Below are 18914 nucleotides of genomic sequence, written 5' to 3' on the forward strand. Positions count from 1 at the left end.
TCACAGCGCTGGATTATAGCTGTTGCGCTGGCGGTTACGGGTTCGATTTCCGCACATGGTATGAAATTGTATTGACCATGCAGATTTTTGTCGTGGTCTGGGCGTTTATGCTCGTGTGTGTGCTGTGTGTATTTCCAGACTCTAGTCACAGAAGAAAATCCTAGTGGGGGCGTTGCACGGCGTTTATATATTACATACATATATATTATTATTACATATCTAATATATATATATATTATACGTGAAGCGAAAACTTTGTACCCCTTTTTACGAAAATTGCGCGGACGGAGGAGTATGAAATTTCGCACACTTATAGTTTATATAGAGAAGAAGAGGAGAATGGTAATGATTTTTTCGCCTCTTACGACACACACGGGAAGAGAGGGGGTGGCTATATTCTTTACTGTTGTACATAGGCCTCTCCAAGTTCGCGCCAGGCATCCCGGATTTCAAATAAAAATTATCTAAAATACTGTAAAAATAATGTTTTAGAACAGCATCACAGGAAAAAATTCTATTTTATTACTTTACTAGTTGTACCCTGAGCGCGTTCCTACGATTTTTTTAAGTCAGAAACCTTTGTGGGCTTATGCACAACACTGATGAGGACCATGACATGATCATAATTTACGATTCTATAAAGGACCTACAGACAAACTTTAATTTATATATACAGGGTTACAGGAAAAGTCGACCTAGATCCGTTAAGGGCGTGTAGTACACACCATTTCTGAATGATTTTACTATGGAACCCCCCATCCTAAACTTAACCGTTTTCGAGATATTCGAGTTTTAAATTTTTTTATGAAAATGCCCAATTTTTCGGGTATTGAATTGAATATTTTGAATTTTTTTGACTCTTATGATTATTTTTTTGGTTTTTTACATGAAAAATGAGATGCTTAATGATCTCAATGACTAAAATTGCACGTAAGTTAACTAAATAGGTCGTTGTAGACGATCGAAACTTAAGAAAATAAGTACAAATTATAAAAAAATATTTTTCTTTTCTGGATATCTCAAAAAATTATTATGGCACTTGCTCTGCAGATGTGCTTAAAAACATCTAAATTTTATCAGCTATCCAACGAGGTATAACACTCTAGGGTGTTTATTAACCTCAAAGGTGAAACTTAGTTTCTAAGGCTACATGGCAGTCAGAATAAATAGCGCTTATTTAATCTAATTAATTTGACTTAAGTTCAGCATCATCATCTTTACAGATCGTCGGTGATTGTAGTAAGCTAAATGAAACAATAAATCAGTTCAAAATAACATTTGTTCACCTAATGTTTTTGAAGTTCATGTTCTACGTGTCCACCTCTATTTCGCACACATTTTCTCATTCTTTCACGTAGTCCACTTTTCACTACACCAGTGGTTAATGTTCTTCTTATGTCGTTAGCAGCATTAATTATCCTTTCTTTGAGAACTTTCACTGACGATATGGGGTTGGGCTCACTGTAAACGAGGCTCTTCATGTGCCCCCATACATAAAAATCCATGGGGGTCAGGTCGGGACATCTGGCTGACCAGGGTAAAGGCCCACCTCGTCCAATCCATTTGTTAGGATAGTTAGTGTCCAACCATCCCCTAACGCTTCTTCTGAAATGAGCAGGGCAGCCATCATGTTGAAACCACATGTCCCGCAGTAATTGTAATGGCAGATCATCTAGTAGGTCACCTAAGTCACCTCTTAAGAAATTTTCATAAGTTTCACCATTCAGATCTTGTTTTTGCACATTATTTTTCTCACTCTCACCTGCATAAATCTTAAGTTGTTTCGCTCACACGCACCGGATTAACTTAAGGACAAAGCCGAGGGACCCGTTAGACCTACTACCTGAACCTTTTCAACTATGTTTTTTTCTATGAGTTTAAATACAACCCTAGGTTGTTATACCTCGTTGGATAGGTGATAAAATGAAGATATTTTTAAGCACATCTGCAGAGCAAGTGCCATAATAATTTTTTGAGATATCCAGAAAAGAAAAATATTTTTTTATAATTTGTACTTATTTTCTTAAGTTTCGATCGTCTACAACGACCTATTTAGTTAACTTACGTGCAATTTTAGTCTTTGAGATCATTAAGCATCTCATTTTTCATGTAAAAAACCAAAAAAATAATCATAAGAGTCAAAAAAATTCAAAATATTCAATTCAATAGCCGAAAAATTGGGCATTTTCATAAAAAAATTTAAAACTCGAATATCTCGAAAACGGTCAAGTTTAGGATGGGGGGTTCCATAGTGAAATCATTCAAAAATAGTGTGTACTACACGCCCTTAACGGATCTAGGTCGACTTTTCCTGTAACCTGTATATAATACTTATTTACATTAAAAAAATAACTTTTTTAAAATTTATCTTGATATACCCGTATAGGTCTAAACAATCTAGAGGCGTCGACATCACACTACATAACCGTAGAATTAGTCACGAGATTTAAAAATACATTAGTCCCGATGTCACGAACAACGCGAACTCTCTTGCCCGAGAATAGACACACGTACACTTAATTACCTTGTTTACTCATTTATTTCGAGATTCGTCTAAAATCAGGGGTGTCAAACTCGATTTTGCTGAGGGCCATATATCAAACTAGCTGTACCCGCGACTTCGTCCGCGTGGAATTTAACAAAAAAGTTATCGTTCAGTTCGCAGAGTTATAAAATAAATACATTTCTAAAATAAAATGTAGCCTTAATTACTCCTTATTAAATCAGCTATTGGCCAGTTCCCGTAAAAATCGGCCCACCCGTTTCAGAGATTAGCCGGAACAAATAGACGTTCCGGTGACTTCTTCCGCGTGGGATTTAACACAATAGTTATTGTTCAGTTCGCATAGTTATAAAATAAATAAATTTCTAAAATAGAAGTAGCCCAAGTTACTACTTATTACATCAGCTATATGCCATTGCCGTTATAATCGGTCCAGTTTCAGAGATTAGTTAGACAAACTGACAAACAAACAAAAATTGTAAAAAATGTTGTTTTGGTATATATACCGTGTGTACATCCATATGCATTTAGTAAAAAGCGGTTATTTTAATATTACAAACGGACACTTCAATTTTATTTACTTGTATTGATTCAAAATGTAAAGGCGGGCCAGATTCAAATTTGTAGTGTGTAAGTAAATGTTATATAGATATTATATGTAGTAGTAGCGTAAGAGTGCCTTTATAAGTACTTATATAATAATGTGTAACGTTTGAGAGGAGAGCAGTAATAAATCAGATTAGAATAGATCCAGTCGTTTTCATATCTCCGATGACATAACCTTACATGGCGACCCTGCCATCCGAGACGGGCTGCCTAGTCCGGTCGCGAAATTTTAAATTCTTAAAAAATTAATAGTTTTATTAAATTTTCGCGATGTGCCGGTCAGATATTCAGAGAGAAGACGTTTTTATTACACAAAATAGTGGCGCTTCAAATTCGGCTTCGGCTATACCAAAGATGCCATTATTTCTGGATTCATAATGAGGTTTTAGCCCAAAACCTCAGAAGGTCATTCCGACGATTCACGCCGGAGGCTCGTGTCTGCTACGAGTGCCGCCAGCAACGCCAGGAGCCCGAGCACCACCACCAGGAAGCCGGTATGAGACACCCGATACCCGATACACCGCAGTAAGTGATTTGTTATCGTAAAAACCAAAAAGCATTTAGTGAAAAGTGCAGTGATGAAAGTTCTATCGTTAAATTAATTAATTAAGAGGGGACCTAATTTTAGCCTGCTTTTATTTTAATTTTATGTTTATAATTAAGTAATATTTTAATTTTATATATATATTTTTTTATATGATATGGCAAATGAACTTAAAGAGATATATGACAAGTAAAAAAAAAATATTAAAGATAATTTAAATTCAATCATACTGTGATTTGATTCAGAATATTTTTATAGAGATAGAAACATTTTGTACAAAGTCATATAGTTCTCAGTCTTATAGTGCTGAGTGTACGGTCGAAATTCAAAACGAAGCAACTATGGAGTCTTTTGATTATCGAACTGCTGTCGCTTTATTACCGATTATGAACGGGGATGAAAACGTCACCAAATCCTTGATAGATGCCATAGAATTGTATAGCTCGTCACTCACTATAGAAAGTAAGCAAATGCTCATTAAATTTATTTTAAAGACGAGATTACACGAAAATGCGAAACTACGAATGTCTACTTCGTATGATAGTTGTGACTCGCTTATTAGAGACATGCGTCAGCATCTGCTCACCAAAAAGTCGAGTACAGCTATACATAAGGAATTGTCGTTTATTAGTCAAAATGGTTTGACTTTAGACAAGTATGGGTCTAAAGTTGAACAACTTTTTGTGGATTTGACGGTCGCACAAGCGGATGGTGATCAAAATGCGTATAAAATACTACGTCCTCAAAATGAGAAAATCGCCATAAAAAGTTTTATTGACGGGTTACGAAACCGTGAAATCCGTACTATTCTATCGGCGCGTAATTATGACACCTTGAAAGATACTATCAGAGCTGCGCAGGACGAGGAGTTGTCATACAATCGTCCTCAATCGCACGATATAGCTTTTATTGGTTACCAAGGTTATTCTTTTAAAAATCGCGGTAATTACCGTAAATTTGATAATGGACGCCCTAATCGTACGAACGATAGATATATACGTAGGGGTAATAATAGAGTATCTTTTAATAGGCCACCACACAATTATTTTCAGAATCAGTCTGGAAATTATCGTAAGACTAATATGCAGCGCGGATCGACTCGTTCAAATCGCGGCAGGCCTGGACGTACATATACGCGTACTAATAATGTACACGTAATCGAAACAGGCATTAATAATATGAACTTTAACGACGAAAATCGTAACAAGGCTAATTCGGAAGAATGTAGAGATAATTCGTTGCAGTTTTTTCGATAATCATTTCATTTATGCGTGTAACAATAATAGCTCGGTAGAATTTTTAATACAAGGTGCCAAATATAGTTTGCTTATAGATTCCGGAGCATCATTATCCGTATTGAAATACAACACGGTAGCACAGTGGAACATTCCAATTCATAAGGAATGCATTTACATAAATGGCATAGGAGGCAAAGTGCAAACGTTAGGCTATGTTTTCATTACGTTGACCATAAATGATCAGGAATTCGTACACAAGTTTTATGTTATGAAAACTTTGCCTGGTATTAGAGATGGTATTATAGGTATAGATTTTATGAACAAGTATAACGCTATTTTAAATTTCGAAAATAATACGATTACTATTAGTAAAAATAACAATATTATAACCTTACCTATGATAAATAATTGTATAGGAAATAAAAGTTTTTTTTTGAGCATTCCACCGAGATGCGAAAAGATATTTACTTTGGAGACTAGTTTTAACGAGGATTGTGTAATTTTACCGTATCAATTATGCGATGGAGTTTTTATAGCCGGAAGCATTTGTAGGCCGAATAATGGACAAGTTTATATACAGATATTAAATACACGCGAAACACAAGTAGATATTAATTATTTTAGACCAGAGGTACATTTATTATCGGATTATAATATTTGTAACTTTGAACGAAATTGTAATATTGACGGAGACAGGGTGCGCATTTTATTGAACCTTATAAATTTTGACCATTTAAATAGCGAGGAAACGTCATCAATTCAAAACATATGTGCAAAGTTTTCAGATGTTTTTCACTTGCCTAAAGATAAATTATCCACCACTAACCTTTACGATCAAAGCATACAGCTAAAGCCAGGTGCAGACCCAGTTTATACTAAACAGTACAGGTTACCATTTTCTCAACGTGAGGAACTTGAAACACAAGTTAAGAAAATGCTTTCTGAAAATATAATTGAACCAGCAAAAAGCGAGTGGTCGAGTCCTGTCTTACTGGTTCCGAAAAAATCCGATGATAATTCAAAGAAGTGGAGATTTGTTATAGATTTTCGAAAATTAAATTCTAGAACTTTAGACGATAAATTTCCTCTGCCTAATATTAACGATATTTTAGATTCTTTGTCAGGTTCAATGTATTTTTCACAGTTAGATTTGTCACAAGCTTATTATCAGGTAAAATTAAAACCAGAAAGTAGAAAATACACAGCATTTACTACACCTTCTGGACAATATCAGATGACGCGCTTACCTATGGGTTTAAAAATTAGCCCTAGTGCTTTTTCCCGGTTAATGACAATTGCTATGTCAGGTCTTACTTACGACAAATTGTTTGTTTATTTAGATAATTTAATTTGTTTCGGACGTAATTTAGAAATGCATAACAAAAATTTGATAGATATTTTAATTAGACTGCGAAAAGTTAATTTAAAACTTAATCCGAGTAAATGCGATTTCTTAAGAAAAGAAATACAATTATTAGGTCACGTTGTTTCTTCTGAAGGAATAAAACCAGATTTAGAAAAAATAAATATAATAAAAAATTATCCCGTTCCGAAAAATGCTGAAGAAACAAAAAGATTTGTAGCGTTCGTTAATTTTTATAGAAAATTTATACCAAATTTTGCGGAAATATGTTTACCTCTTAATAGGTTGTGTCGAAAGTATGTTCATTTTGAATGGTCAGATGAATGTAAAAAATCTTTTGAATTTTTAAAAAAGTCATTAATGTCTCCACCTATATTACAATATCCGAATTTTGATGACGACAACACGTTTATTTTACAAACAGATGCGTCTGGATATGCAATCGGATCCGTATTATGCAATAATGACAACAGACCCGTAGCGTTTGCTAGCCGTAGTCTCAATAAAGCGGAAATTAGGTATCCCACGATAGAAAAAGAGTTGCTCGCTATCGTGTGGTCCGTAAAGTATTTTAGGCCGTATCTGTTCGGAAGAAAATTTATTATAAGAACTGATCACAAACCGTTGATTTATTTATTCAATCAAACAAATCCATCTAGTCGTTTGACAAAATTTCGTTTACTCTTAGAGGAGTATGACTATATAATAGAATATGTTAAAGGTACTGACAATGTAGCTGCAGATGCGTTGTCACGTATCCGAATAACTAGTGAGGAATTGAAGGAAATAAATCAACATGTTGTGTCAGTGTTGACGAGAGCTCAAAGGAAGAAAATGAATGAAAAGAGTTTAGAGAATGCCAGTTACAACCCCGAGGTTTCCGAGCGAACTGCTAACGATTGGACTGATCACCCAAGAGTTATGGAGTTGCTTAAAAAACCAGAGGAGTGTACTGAGATAAGATTTTTAAATGAAAAACAATGGAAAAGTTTAAAGTTCTTAAACGGACAAAATAAAAATTTATTTAATTATGATGCAAGAAAAAATTTAATTAGCAGTAAACAAATTAGAAAATGTAAATATGATTCCTATACTAATCCTATAACATATAATACAGGTGATATGATACTACTTAAGAATGAACAAAATGTAAACAAATTGGATCCTTTGTACATTGGACCATATAGAGTAATAGAAGATTGTAATCCTAATGTAAAAATACAATATAAAGGTAAAGAATTAATAGTACATAAAAATAGAACTAGACCATATTATACCAAATGATTTGTTTTATTTTATTTTTTTATTTTATTCTTTTGCCATTGAAAATGTACCTATGTAATTTAATACCTAAGTAAATGTGTTAAGTAAATTTATTTCAAATTAACTATGTTTAGAATGAAAAAAAAAATGTAATCAATATTGTAATACTAATGTAATCCTATTAATATGTTTAATATCTTTTAATTATTAATTATTTTGTTTTAATTCATATACTTATATAAATTAATATACCTTTTTACTCAAATAAAAATAAATGTAATCCATTATTTTTATTTTTTTTGCCGGTGGGCGTGTAGTGTGTAAGTAAATGTTATATAGATATTATATGTAGTAGTAGCGTAAGAGTGCCTTTATAAGTACTTATATAATAATGTGTAACGTTTGAGAGGAGAGCAGTAATAAATCAGATTAGAATAGATCCAGTCGTTTTCATATCTCCGATGACATAACCTTACAAATTAAAAAAAAATGTAGTGTCCGATGGTGATGATTCTTCTTTCTGTGACACATTTTAAAAGCGGGCCGTATCTTTAACATCCGCTGGATTATATTAAAACTATAAATATAAATATCTTATAACATACACACACGGTCCTCTGGGTATTCCTGGGAGGCAACTCAATGCTAAATACTTTTTTTATATATAAATATACATATATAAATACATATAATACTCCTAGACTAGGGAATCGAATCCGCAACCCGCGGAGCAGAAAGCAAGGCCACTGCAAACTGCGCCAACGGGCTAGTCAAGCAATATATAAACACACTATATATAAATACCGACTGCCAATCTGATGTTTTTCGGATATATAAACTTTTTTTATAATATTTTTGAAGTTATATTTCTTTTGGCGCGTATGAGAGTAAATTAGATCACAGCTAAATAATACTGTTACCAAGCAGTATTGTGTTCCTGTTGGTGAGTAAGGTGACCAGAGCTCCTGGGGGGATTGGGTCGGCAACGCGCTTGCGATGCTTCTGGTGTTGCAGGTGTCTATAAGCTACGGTAATCGCTTACCATCAGGTGAGCCGTACGCTTGTTTGCCGACATAGTGACATAAAAAAAAAATTATTACGATTCCCGCGCGAACCGTGAAACCGGCAACCTGAAGTTAGCTAGCCAATGAAGTGTAACTTCTTACGTGCGTACATAAGAACACACACTTTTTTCAATATGTTGTTTTATTGAACACTAGCGACCCGCCCCGGCTTCGCACGGGTAGAATGCCGATACTAAATATACTACAGAATGTTTTTATTTATAGTGTGAAGCTAGCTTATAGCATGGTTATTAACATAATAACAACATTCAAATATGCGTCGTTAGATTACACGTTGTTACAGAATGCGTTGATGAAATAAAGGTTCACTGCTCGTTCACGTAGGTGATAGCGTAATAATATGTGGCCTGTATGTTGACCCGACTTCTTAATAATATTCGTGCCAAATTTGAAGTAAATCCATGCGTACTTTTTGAGTTTATCCCGGACATACATACAGACAAACAGACAAAAATTCTAAAAACTATATTTTTGGCTTCGGCATCGATTGTAGATCACACCCCAAGTATTCTTTAAAAAAAATATTCAATGTACAGTTTTGACTTTCCTACCATTTTATTATATGTATAGATTGTGTAAAACAAGATTGCTAAGCTTTATATACTTTACCTTTATACCCTTTACTTATACCCTATGTACTTTAAAACGCTTCACACCAAACGGTTGGCCGTAATTTAATCATTGTTTTTTTTTTATAATTATGAACTAGCTGTAAATTTTCGAAATTTCAAAATAAAATAAAACACGGACGAAGTCAAAGGTACTGTTTAGTGTTATCATAAACATGTCAACATGAGAGACTGCACGTGAACGCGACGGATGCAACTCCGCAGCCTCGAGATAAAGGCTATCGAGTTTAAAGCGAGTTGACCGCGTCGTCTGATGATGTTATGATAATATGCACGGAGTATTATTATATTAGAAAGGAAGAAAGGCGTTTATACGGGACATCACACATATCGCAGGTTTTACACGAAAAAAAAAACTCTATTATATAATAATAATAATTGATAAGTAAATACATATAGAAAAAAAAATACAAGAACACAGACTACAAAAAAAAAACCAATATTCCAAAAAGTTATGAAAATGTTTTTATCATACTTAATTAGGGTATATCAAATCGAAGTGGGAGCAGCGGATCTGTTCCTTCTCCTACACGGGGAAAGAGGCCTATGAGGCCCAGCAGTGGGATCAGGGATGTTACTGACTGAATCGTGTATAGATGCGAAGTCCGTTATTAACGATTTAAATTTTGTTTTAATTTTAATATTGATTTTTGTTTCTTTATTGATTTAAATTCCAGTTTTAATTGAATTTTAGTATTTATTTTAATTTTAAATTTTAATTATTGTAATATTGAATTTTAGTATATTCATTTTGATTTTAGTGTGATTTTGATTTGGTATAATTTGATTTGTCACAATTGTTTAAACTAACATAGTTTAGGAAAAAAATGTACTTAACTAACAAAAATATGGACATATGTCTGAATTAAATAATTATTATTTATTATTATTAAACCAAGCAGGTAAAATGCAGTTTTAGTTATTAACGGTTAATTATCCGTATTTTACGCTCGTTACGGTTAAATACCACCACTAGTTGCCGCTAGCGGCTTGTAATACGTAGCGATTGCGCGATGTTGCTTGTCGACTGGCGGCAAGAGGGCGGGCGGCGGGACTGCCCCCTTGCCGCCAGTTGAGTGTTGCGAGATAGATACCACATACCAGTGAGGCAGCCGACGAGTTTTGTTAAATTATTTAAGTAAACAGTGTAGTAACAGTCATGGCAAACAGTTTTGACAGGCAACGAAATTGACAATCCCGTTGGCACAGTTTGTAGTGACCCTGCTTTCTGCTCCGAGGGTTGTGGGTTCGATTCCCACCCCGAGTCTGGGTGTAATATAAAAATATATTTATATATGTATTATTTATCAGTATGTTTACCGAAAAAAAAAATGTAGCTATACCAATCGGCTGTTACCTATTACACAAGCATTAAGTTGCTTACCTTAGGAACAGTCGACCGTGTGTGTGTATGTACATATATATGATCTAAATTTCTGTATATTAATTAAATCTAGAATATATAAATCGCTTATCGTCTTTTAAGTCGCTTTGGTGTAATTATATATTATATACATATTGATATTTTAATTGCAAAATTACAAAAAATATCGCGTCACAAAGTTCTCCAGGTCAACTAGTATTTATAAAAAAAAAATCTCGTTTCGAGGTGTTTGTGGACGCACTCAACCGGAAACAGCTCGACCGTTGCGTTTATTCAATTTACGTGTAATTTTTGTTAGGTACGAGAATAGATCATAAATTATATTTTAACATAAATCTAATATATAAAATTCTCGTGTCATGGTGTTAAACATTGAACTCCTCCGAAACGGCTCGACCGATTTTAATAAAATTTTGTGGGCATGTAGGTCTGAGAATCGGCCAACATCTATTTTTCATACCCCTAAGTTATAAGGGGGGGGGGATTGAGCGGGTTAATAACATATATGTCAAAGAAACGTTTGCGGGGTCAGCTAGTATGTATTAGAAATTAATTGTATGGCAAAACAAATTTTGCCAGGTATTTAGAGCTAAAACATCGTATTTAATTAATTTCAAAAAAAAAAATTAAATATATTTACGGCTTCCTAAATCGTCATAAAGCCTAAATAAAACAGCAATGACAATTCTAGCTAAGTCACACCCAAATCGAAGTAACAACGGCTTCTATACATCACTTCTATGAGAGCTACTATTCTATGACGTCAGCTGTTAGCCATGGCGGGGTTCATTCGCCTCGGCGTGTGTGTGCGTGTATCTAATAACACATCTAATAGGTCAGTGATGCGTCAGACGTTGTTCGAGCGACACGTGCGTATTGCTTTTTTTGTTAGTCAATAAAATTAAAAAATAATTTTTTTGAGTCTATTTTTTTAGTCTATTACCTTTTTAACTGAGGTAGGGGGGAGGGGTACCTCGACCTTACAGAAGATAATGCTGCACAGCTAAATAATACTGCTTTCAAGCAGTGTTGTGTTCCTGTTGGTGAATAAGGTGACCAGAGCTCCTAGGGAGAGTTGAAAATAGGGTCGGTAAAACGTTTAGCAATGCGCTTGCGATGCTTCTGGTGTTGGAGGCGTCTATAAGCTACGGTAATCGCTTACCGTGAGACCTAGTTATATAGAAAAAAAGAAACTACAAAAAAAAACCCCCAGCTGCACAGTACTAAGCATGTATCACTTTTCCTTGTTGCCGCTTCAGGGCCACCGCGTCTCAACTCACGAACCAGGGTATTATCATTCTGACTGTAGCGTTTAGCACTCACTGATGCAATCTTTGACCCCATTTTGTAATTACATAAATTTGGAACTCAATTACATTGCCACAATCGTGTTTTAATGGTGAATGTATGGTGGCATAGCGACGTCATAATGACATCATAACCATAATGAATTATTAATGATATAGTACCATAGTTACTTTATAGGCTATTGATGTTAAGAAATTTAGAGTCACTTAATTAAAAAATAAGCTAATATTGATAACCTTTAAAGAATCAAAATCCTCCAAAATCAAAAATCAACTGGGCCTGCTTCAAAATCATTTCCAAATTTTCGCAAACTAAAATTACATGTTTGAAAAAATAACACTGTTCTCTATTAGTCTTGTGTTCCCGTGTAAGGTAGTGAGCTCTTGGGGGGGGGGGGGATTGGGGGTAGGGTCGGCAACGTGCTTGCGATGCTTCTAGTGTTGCAGGCGTCTTGAAGCTACGGTGATCGCTTACCATCAGGTACGCTGTACGCTCGTTTGCCAATCTAGTCGTTATAAAAATCTAATACTTACATATAGTGAGCTACGTCTATCTCCGAAAGTCTTTCCAATATCCCGTCCCAGAATATCAAACAGACGCTCTTGAAGGGGAGTCAGTCTTTTTAAATTCGCAGACCCACCTACAAAATTTTTAATTATTAATATATATGTTTTATATCAAAATACATAATTACTTTATTTAAATTGGCTTCAAAAACACTTTTATATAGTCATTTTACAAAATAAAATTATAACTTAACATAACAATAAACATTATTGTACACAAGAACAGAAATAATACATATCAAATTGATTTTAACAGAGTATATATATAAGGTACAAAGGGCCTTATCGCTGAGAAGCGATCTCTTCCAGGGAACCTAGGGGCAGAGGAGGTGATATTGTGTCGGTGTAGGTGTACAAACTGTGACAGAAAACGTGTAAATATATTTACTTAAACACATATACACATATACATGCTGTGTGGTTACGTCATCAAAGAATATAGCCACCCCCTCTCGTCCCGTGGGTGTCGTAAGAGGCGACTAAGGGATAATACAGTTCCACTACTACCTTGGAACTTAAAAAGCCGACCGATGGCGGGATAACTATCCAACTGTTGGCTTTGAAATACACAGGCCGAAGACGGGCAGCACCGTCTTCGGTGCGACAAAGCCAGCGTTGCGGTCACCAACCCGCTTGCCCAGCGTGGTGACTATGGGCAAAACACATGAGTTCACGCCATTTTTGGCGTGAACTTGTGGATGCCTATGTCCAGTAGTGGACTGCGAAAGGCTGCTTGTGATGATGGTGATATACACATAAATACACAAATACATGCATACAATAATTATATTAGTTTTTAATAATGAATTATAGTTAAATTGAGCTACCACTGATTCTGAATGTAGATTCTTCAGAGAATAATTGGCAAGAACCTCTGCAGTTAGTCTTTTAAAATAGTCGTTAGTGTCTATTTGTTAGTCGTTAAACGTCAGTTCGTATCGTTTGTTGATCTTGCAATCGAGATCGTTTTTACGTAAATTTGTTCGAAAATAAAGTGTGAAAGTTGGTGAACGGAGCATATGAGTGCACTTCCCGCAGCACTGGAGTTAAGGTGGAGTCAGACGCGGAGCTCTAAGGTATCGTAATATCTCTGAATCACGTAAAGTTAACCTCAAAACTTCAAACACGATATCTTCGAAACCACGGGGTTTTCGCGAAAAGCACACTACGAGGGGGGTAAAAAACCCGCCCTCCCCCCTCCCTTCACCCCCTCTCCCCCCAGGACCCCATAAATTCGAGGCCATTTAACTAAAGTTTTACCGAATAAATATTTAGCCTGTAATTTACATTTTTTAAAAATAACGAATTAACTTACACAATAACTGTTATTACTTACATGAACCATTTAAACTTATTAAATAAATTTAAATTAACTTCACGAACCTCTATATATTATATTACACTTTAAGTATTTTATTATACGTATTTTAAACTAATTTACAATACACTTCCACATAAAGAAAACACTAACAAATCTTGTGACCACAACTTTTTTTTTTGACGTCATAATAAAATTGCCTTATCAATTTGACTTACAGATAAATTAAATTTGAGCTTTTTTGTCAATATAAATCACTATTACCTATAATTTTCCTTTTACACACTATTTACTACATTACTTATTTATTTTAAATCAACTCTAGCTATAAAATTATTTCTAGGAGTGAATTTGCGTTATTATTAGTTTCTCGAAAATCGTATGTGGTAACACCGATGCTGTTGTCAATTCCGATTGTTATGCTGCGGTCATTCTAGTGTAATTACGACACAACACCACTTTGAAATCACTGACAGTCCAATGTAAGCTGTAAAACCATATTAATACAGTGGAGTTTCGGTTATACCAATTAATTAATTTGGTAATGTCTCACTAATATATATGTACGCGGTTTTGCTTGCATTGACCTTAATGATTATTGCTCCTATTGTATAAAAGATAATGATGTTTCAAAACTAGAGACATTACTAAGCATTTAAGGTATAATTACGCTTAGTTTTTAACCGACTTCCAAAAAAGGAGGAGGTTCTCAATTCGAATGTATTTTTTTTTTATGTATGTTACATCAGAACTTTTGACCGGGTAGACCGATTTCGACAAATTTTGTTTTATTCGAAAGATGGTGTGTGCCGATTGGTCTCATTTAAATTTATTTGAGATCTAACAACTACTTTTCGAGTTATATCTAATAATGCGTTTTTACTTGACGCTTTTTTCGTCGACCTACGTTGTATTATACCGCATAACTTTCTACTGGGTGTACCGATTTTGATAATTCTTTTTTTGTTGGAAAGGAGATATCCCAAGTTTAGTACCATGATAAGAAAACTAGGATCTGATGATGGGATCCCAGAGAAATCGAGGGAAACTCTCGAAAATCCGCAATAACTTTTTACTGGGTCCACCGATTTTGATAATTCTTTTTTTGTTAGAAAGAAGATATTCCTAGTTTAGTACGATGATAAGGAAACCAGGATCTGATGATGGGATCCCAGAGAAATCGAGGGAACTTCTTGAAAATCCGCAATAACTTTTTACTGGGTGTTCCGATTTTAACAATTTTTAATTTAATCGAAAGCTGGTGTTTGTCATGTGGTCACATATAAAATTGAGATCTGATGACTACTTTTTGAGTAATCTTTGATAACGCGTAGTTGCTTGACTATTTTTTCGTCGATCTACATTGTATTACTTGTCGATGTAATTGAAGTCGGTTTTTTTTCGTTTGCGAGCAAACACAATTATGTTACAGTATTATTCGATTGTACATGCAAACAATATGAAGTAAAGCTTCGTTACGCACGCTTGCGTTTGTATTAAATTTATCCTGTAATTAAATTAGTTCTCAGATGTTGATGAATTTAAAAATTGCTTCATTGACATAGACGTAAGAATGTAACAGACAGACAGACTTACCTTTAAATTTTGTAATTGTAATTACTTTAAATAAAAAAAAAAAAAATTATTCATTTTGAGCTGTGTACAAATGTAACGTTTGTCATGTAGCGCTGCTTATTAACCGACTTCAAAAAAAGGAGGAGGTTACTCAATTCGACCGTATTATATAAATAAATATTTTTTTTAATGTATTTTCGGGGATAACTCCACCGTTTGTGAACCGATTTTGATAATTCTTTTTTTGTTTGAAAGGAGATATCCCTAGTTTAGTACCATGATAAGGAAACCAGGATCTGATGATGGGATCTCAGAGAAATCGAGGGAAATTCTCGAAAATCCGCATAACTTTTTACTGGGTGTACCGATTTTAATGATTTTTAATTAAATCGAAAGCCGATGTTTATCATTAGGTCACATTTAAATTTCATCGAGATCTGATAACAATTTTTGGAGTAATCTTTGATAATGCGTATTTACTTGACTATTTTTTCGTCTACCTACGTTGTATTACTTGTCGATATAATTGAAGTCGGTTTTTCTTCGTTTGCCTGCAAACAATTATTTTAAACTAGTGCTCTAAGATCCGAACCTAAGTCGATCTTCACAATAGAATGAAACACCCTTCATAATAGAATGAAACACACTGTATAATAAAATTACTTCTATTGACAACTTGATAATCCCTCTTGACCCCGCAATCCCGCAATCACACTGCATCTTCACACGCGCTCGGAAAAAAACACCATCAGTTACTGGACAGGATGCAGCCGTCTCTTACCACTGGTTTAACGTCCTTCTCTTCTTCGCTCATGTGAACAGAGTTGGAGAGGTTCAGCACGTTGTCCTGGTAGGAGTAGCCGTGCTGGTGGTTGTCGTCATCTTCGTCTAACAGCTCGTGGAGACAGTCTAGGCACTTTCTCTTGAACTGTCGCTGTTTCTTCGGCGATAGTTCTAGAAACTCGCTGTGAATACCGCGGAAAAAATGGAAGTAAGCAGAACTCTCGTCAGCCGTGAAACCATTGTAACTGGAATTGTCTTCATTCTGAAGAGACAGCGGATTGGGCTCGACCACGTGCGAAGACGAGGTGTTCATTGCGAGCCACGAGTTGTGGATGAAGGGCTTTACGTCCACCGTCTCCGAATTGGGAGACTCGTTATGCTCTATCTCTAAATGCATCGGTGCGTAAGAGGAATACGGGCTTGATATTCTGGAACAAGCGGTCAGCTGTCACTACAACAGGTTATAGTTGTGACTTTGAAACATTTAATTATACAATTGGTGACTTGGCGTACATATCAATACATAGTATAAAACAAAGTCGCTACCCGCTGTCTGTATGCTTAGATCTTTAAAACTACGCAACGGATTTTGATGCGGTTGCGGCAGTCATTGCCTATACCGATGACTTATTTCTGACTGATGTACGACATAGCCCCACTCGTAAAAATTTAGTCAAGTCATATATTATGATGTTGATTGCAAGCGTATCCTTATTTCTGAAAATCTATACATATAATAAAATGGTAGGAAAGTCAAAACTGTACATTGAATATTTTTTTAAAAGAATACTTGGGGTGTGATCTACAATCGATACCGAAGCCAAAAATATAGTTTTTTGAATTTTTGTCTGTTTTTCTGTTTGTCTGTATGTATGTCCGGGATAAACTCAAAAAGTACCGCATGGATTTACTTCAAATTTGGCACGAATATTATTAAGAAGTCGAGTCAACATATAGGCTACATATTATCACGCTATCACCTACGGGGAACGAGTAGTGAACCTTTATTTCATCAACGCATTCTGTAACAACGTGTAATCTAACGACGCAGATATGAATGTTGTTGTTATTATGTTAATAACCATGCTATATAAGCTAGCTTCACACTATAAAAATCACGCAATATAAGTAACTAAGCCGATAAACATAATTAAATGAATATAAGTAGACAAGACAATTTTAAAGCAGCGCCATCTATGAGATTTTTCTGTAGATATGAAATGTAAAGAAGAAACGGGTAAATGAATGTTATTTTAAAAGGTATAATCGTAGGTGTTTTTGGTGCTGTATAGCGTTTACGCAGACGACGCACAGTGGGACAGAACCGTGCGTACCGTCTCAAAAATCTGTAACTTTTTTGTTGATTGAAGTAAATCGCTGAAATTTGGTGTGTAGTGTCTCCAGAGTACATACAATCCAATAATGAATGTATCATTGTCAAATGTTTAATAAATAATATAAAATAAAAATGTATTATTTTAATATTAAACCATGGTTTGGTTAACTTATTGAATTATAATTTTACAGTTTTATGATATTAATAAACCTATTTTATGTTATTTTATATTACATATGAATCTTACATTTAAATAAATGACAAATATATAATAACCCACTCCAAAAATATATTTTACAAATAATGTACGAAATTATTTCGATTTAAATAGCTAAGAGGTTCTTAGCTTCCTCTAACGATTTCTTGGATATAGTGACTGATGGTTTTCTGATACTTGATATATAAGGATCTGACGTAAATAGAAGACCATGAAATACGTCTTCGTTTGTTGCGGACCTAGAGCATTTTCTAGCATGATGCAATCTGAATTTTTTGTAATCTTTATTACGCGATTCTTGGGCATCCTCAGATAAATGACCAATGGGCAGAACAGCAAAATGTCTTATTATAGTTTCCCCATGTATTAAGATTTTATGTACTGAAGAAGGCATATTATACCACATATATTTTGTTACGTACAGTTGTTCCATATTCTTTCTTTTCTTCGATTTCTCTGATAGATCTTCATAAGACTTTGGTGGACGTCCACGTTCTTCAGATGTTGTAGGTGTAATATCCATCGGTGCTTCTTCGAATTGTACCTTAAATTCACCGTCTAACCACGATATATTATTACTAAAGAAACGTTCTTTAGTTCGGTTAGATTTGGTCCACCGATCGTTGAACGCTGTTATAAGCGTTTTTTGAATACGTTTCACAATTAATTCACTTTTTTCAGACGACAAATGGTGGTGTTGTTCTAAACATTTTCGAATATCTTCTGATTTTGTTCCATGGCCAATAAAAAATTCGCATAATACTCGTCGAGGCACAACAAATTCACTCATTTTGTTTTTATTTTTAACTACTTTTTTTTACCGAGGTTGGTGAAGACTATATTATGTTAAAGCACACTAAAGTACTGGTAAATGACAACGTAAATCAATAAATTTTATACTGAAATTTCGTGTGAAAAAATATTACTATCTAGTGTCATTATCAAGTTCCTAACCACTATCTATGAAGGTGGTTATTAGTAGGTAGGTACTGATAATGTACACTAACAACTATAACTAGATACCACTTGATCCCTTTTCCTTCACCGCGATAGAGAAATACATAAACTATATGAGAAACATGTAATTCACACAGTGATAACAAAACATTAACCACATCTGACCGCACGATAAAAAAAATATACTACATACTAATACATTACCCAAAACTCCCACTTTACCTAAAGATTGAGTAAAT

General features: G+C 34.6%; 1 protein-coding gene and 1 long non-coding RNA gene across 2 annotated transcripts; one reads left to right on the forward strand and one right to left on the reverse strand.

Moving 5' to 3' along the window:
* Nucleotides 1-2603: 2603 nt before the first annotated feature.
* On the forward strand, nucleotides 2604-2876 carry LOC123666741. Its single transcript, XR_006745318.1, has 2 exons — nucleotides 2604-2646; nucleotides 2830-2876. It is a non-coding gene; the product is annotated as an uncharacterized LOC123666741 (long non-coding RNA).
* Nucleotides 2877-16031: 13155 nt separating this feature from the next.
* On the reverse strand, nucleotides 16032-18620 carry LOC123666728. The gene is made up of 2 exons (XM_045600793.1): nucleotides 18141-18620; nucleotides 16032-16593 (listed from the first exon to the last, which is right to left on the reverse strand). The coding sequence occupies exons 1-2, from the start codon at nucleotides 18506-18508 to the stop codon at nucleotides 16131-16133; spliced, it is 831 nt and encodes a 276-aa protein (XP_045456749.1). The 5' UTR covers nucleotides 18509-18620; the 3' UTR covers nucleotides 16032-16130.
* Nucleotides 18621-18914: the final 294 nt, after the last annotated feature.

This window comes from Melitaea cinxia, chromosome 27 (assembly GCF_905220565.1).
Source record: "Melitaea cinxia chromosome 27, ilMelCinx1.1, whole genome shotgun sequence".
Lineage (NCBI taxonomy): Eukaryota > Metazoa > Arthropoda > Insecta > Lepidoptera > Nymphalidae > Melitaea > Melitaea cinxia.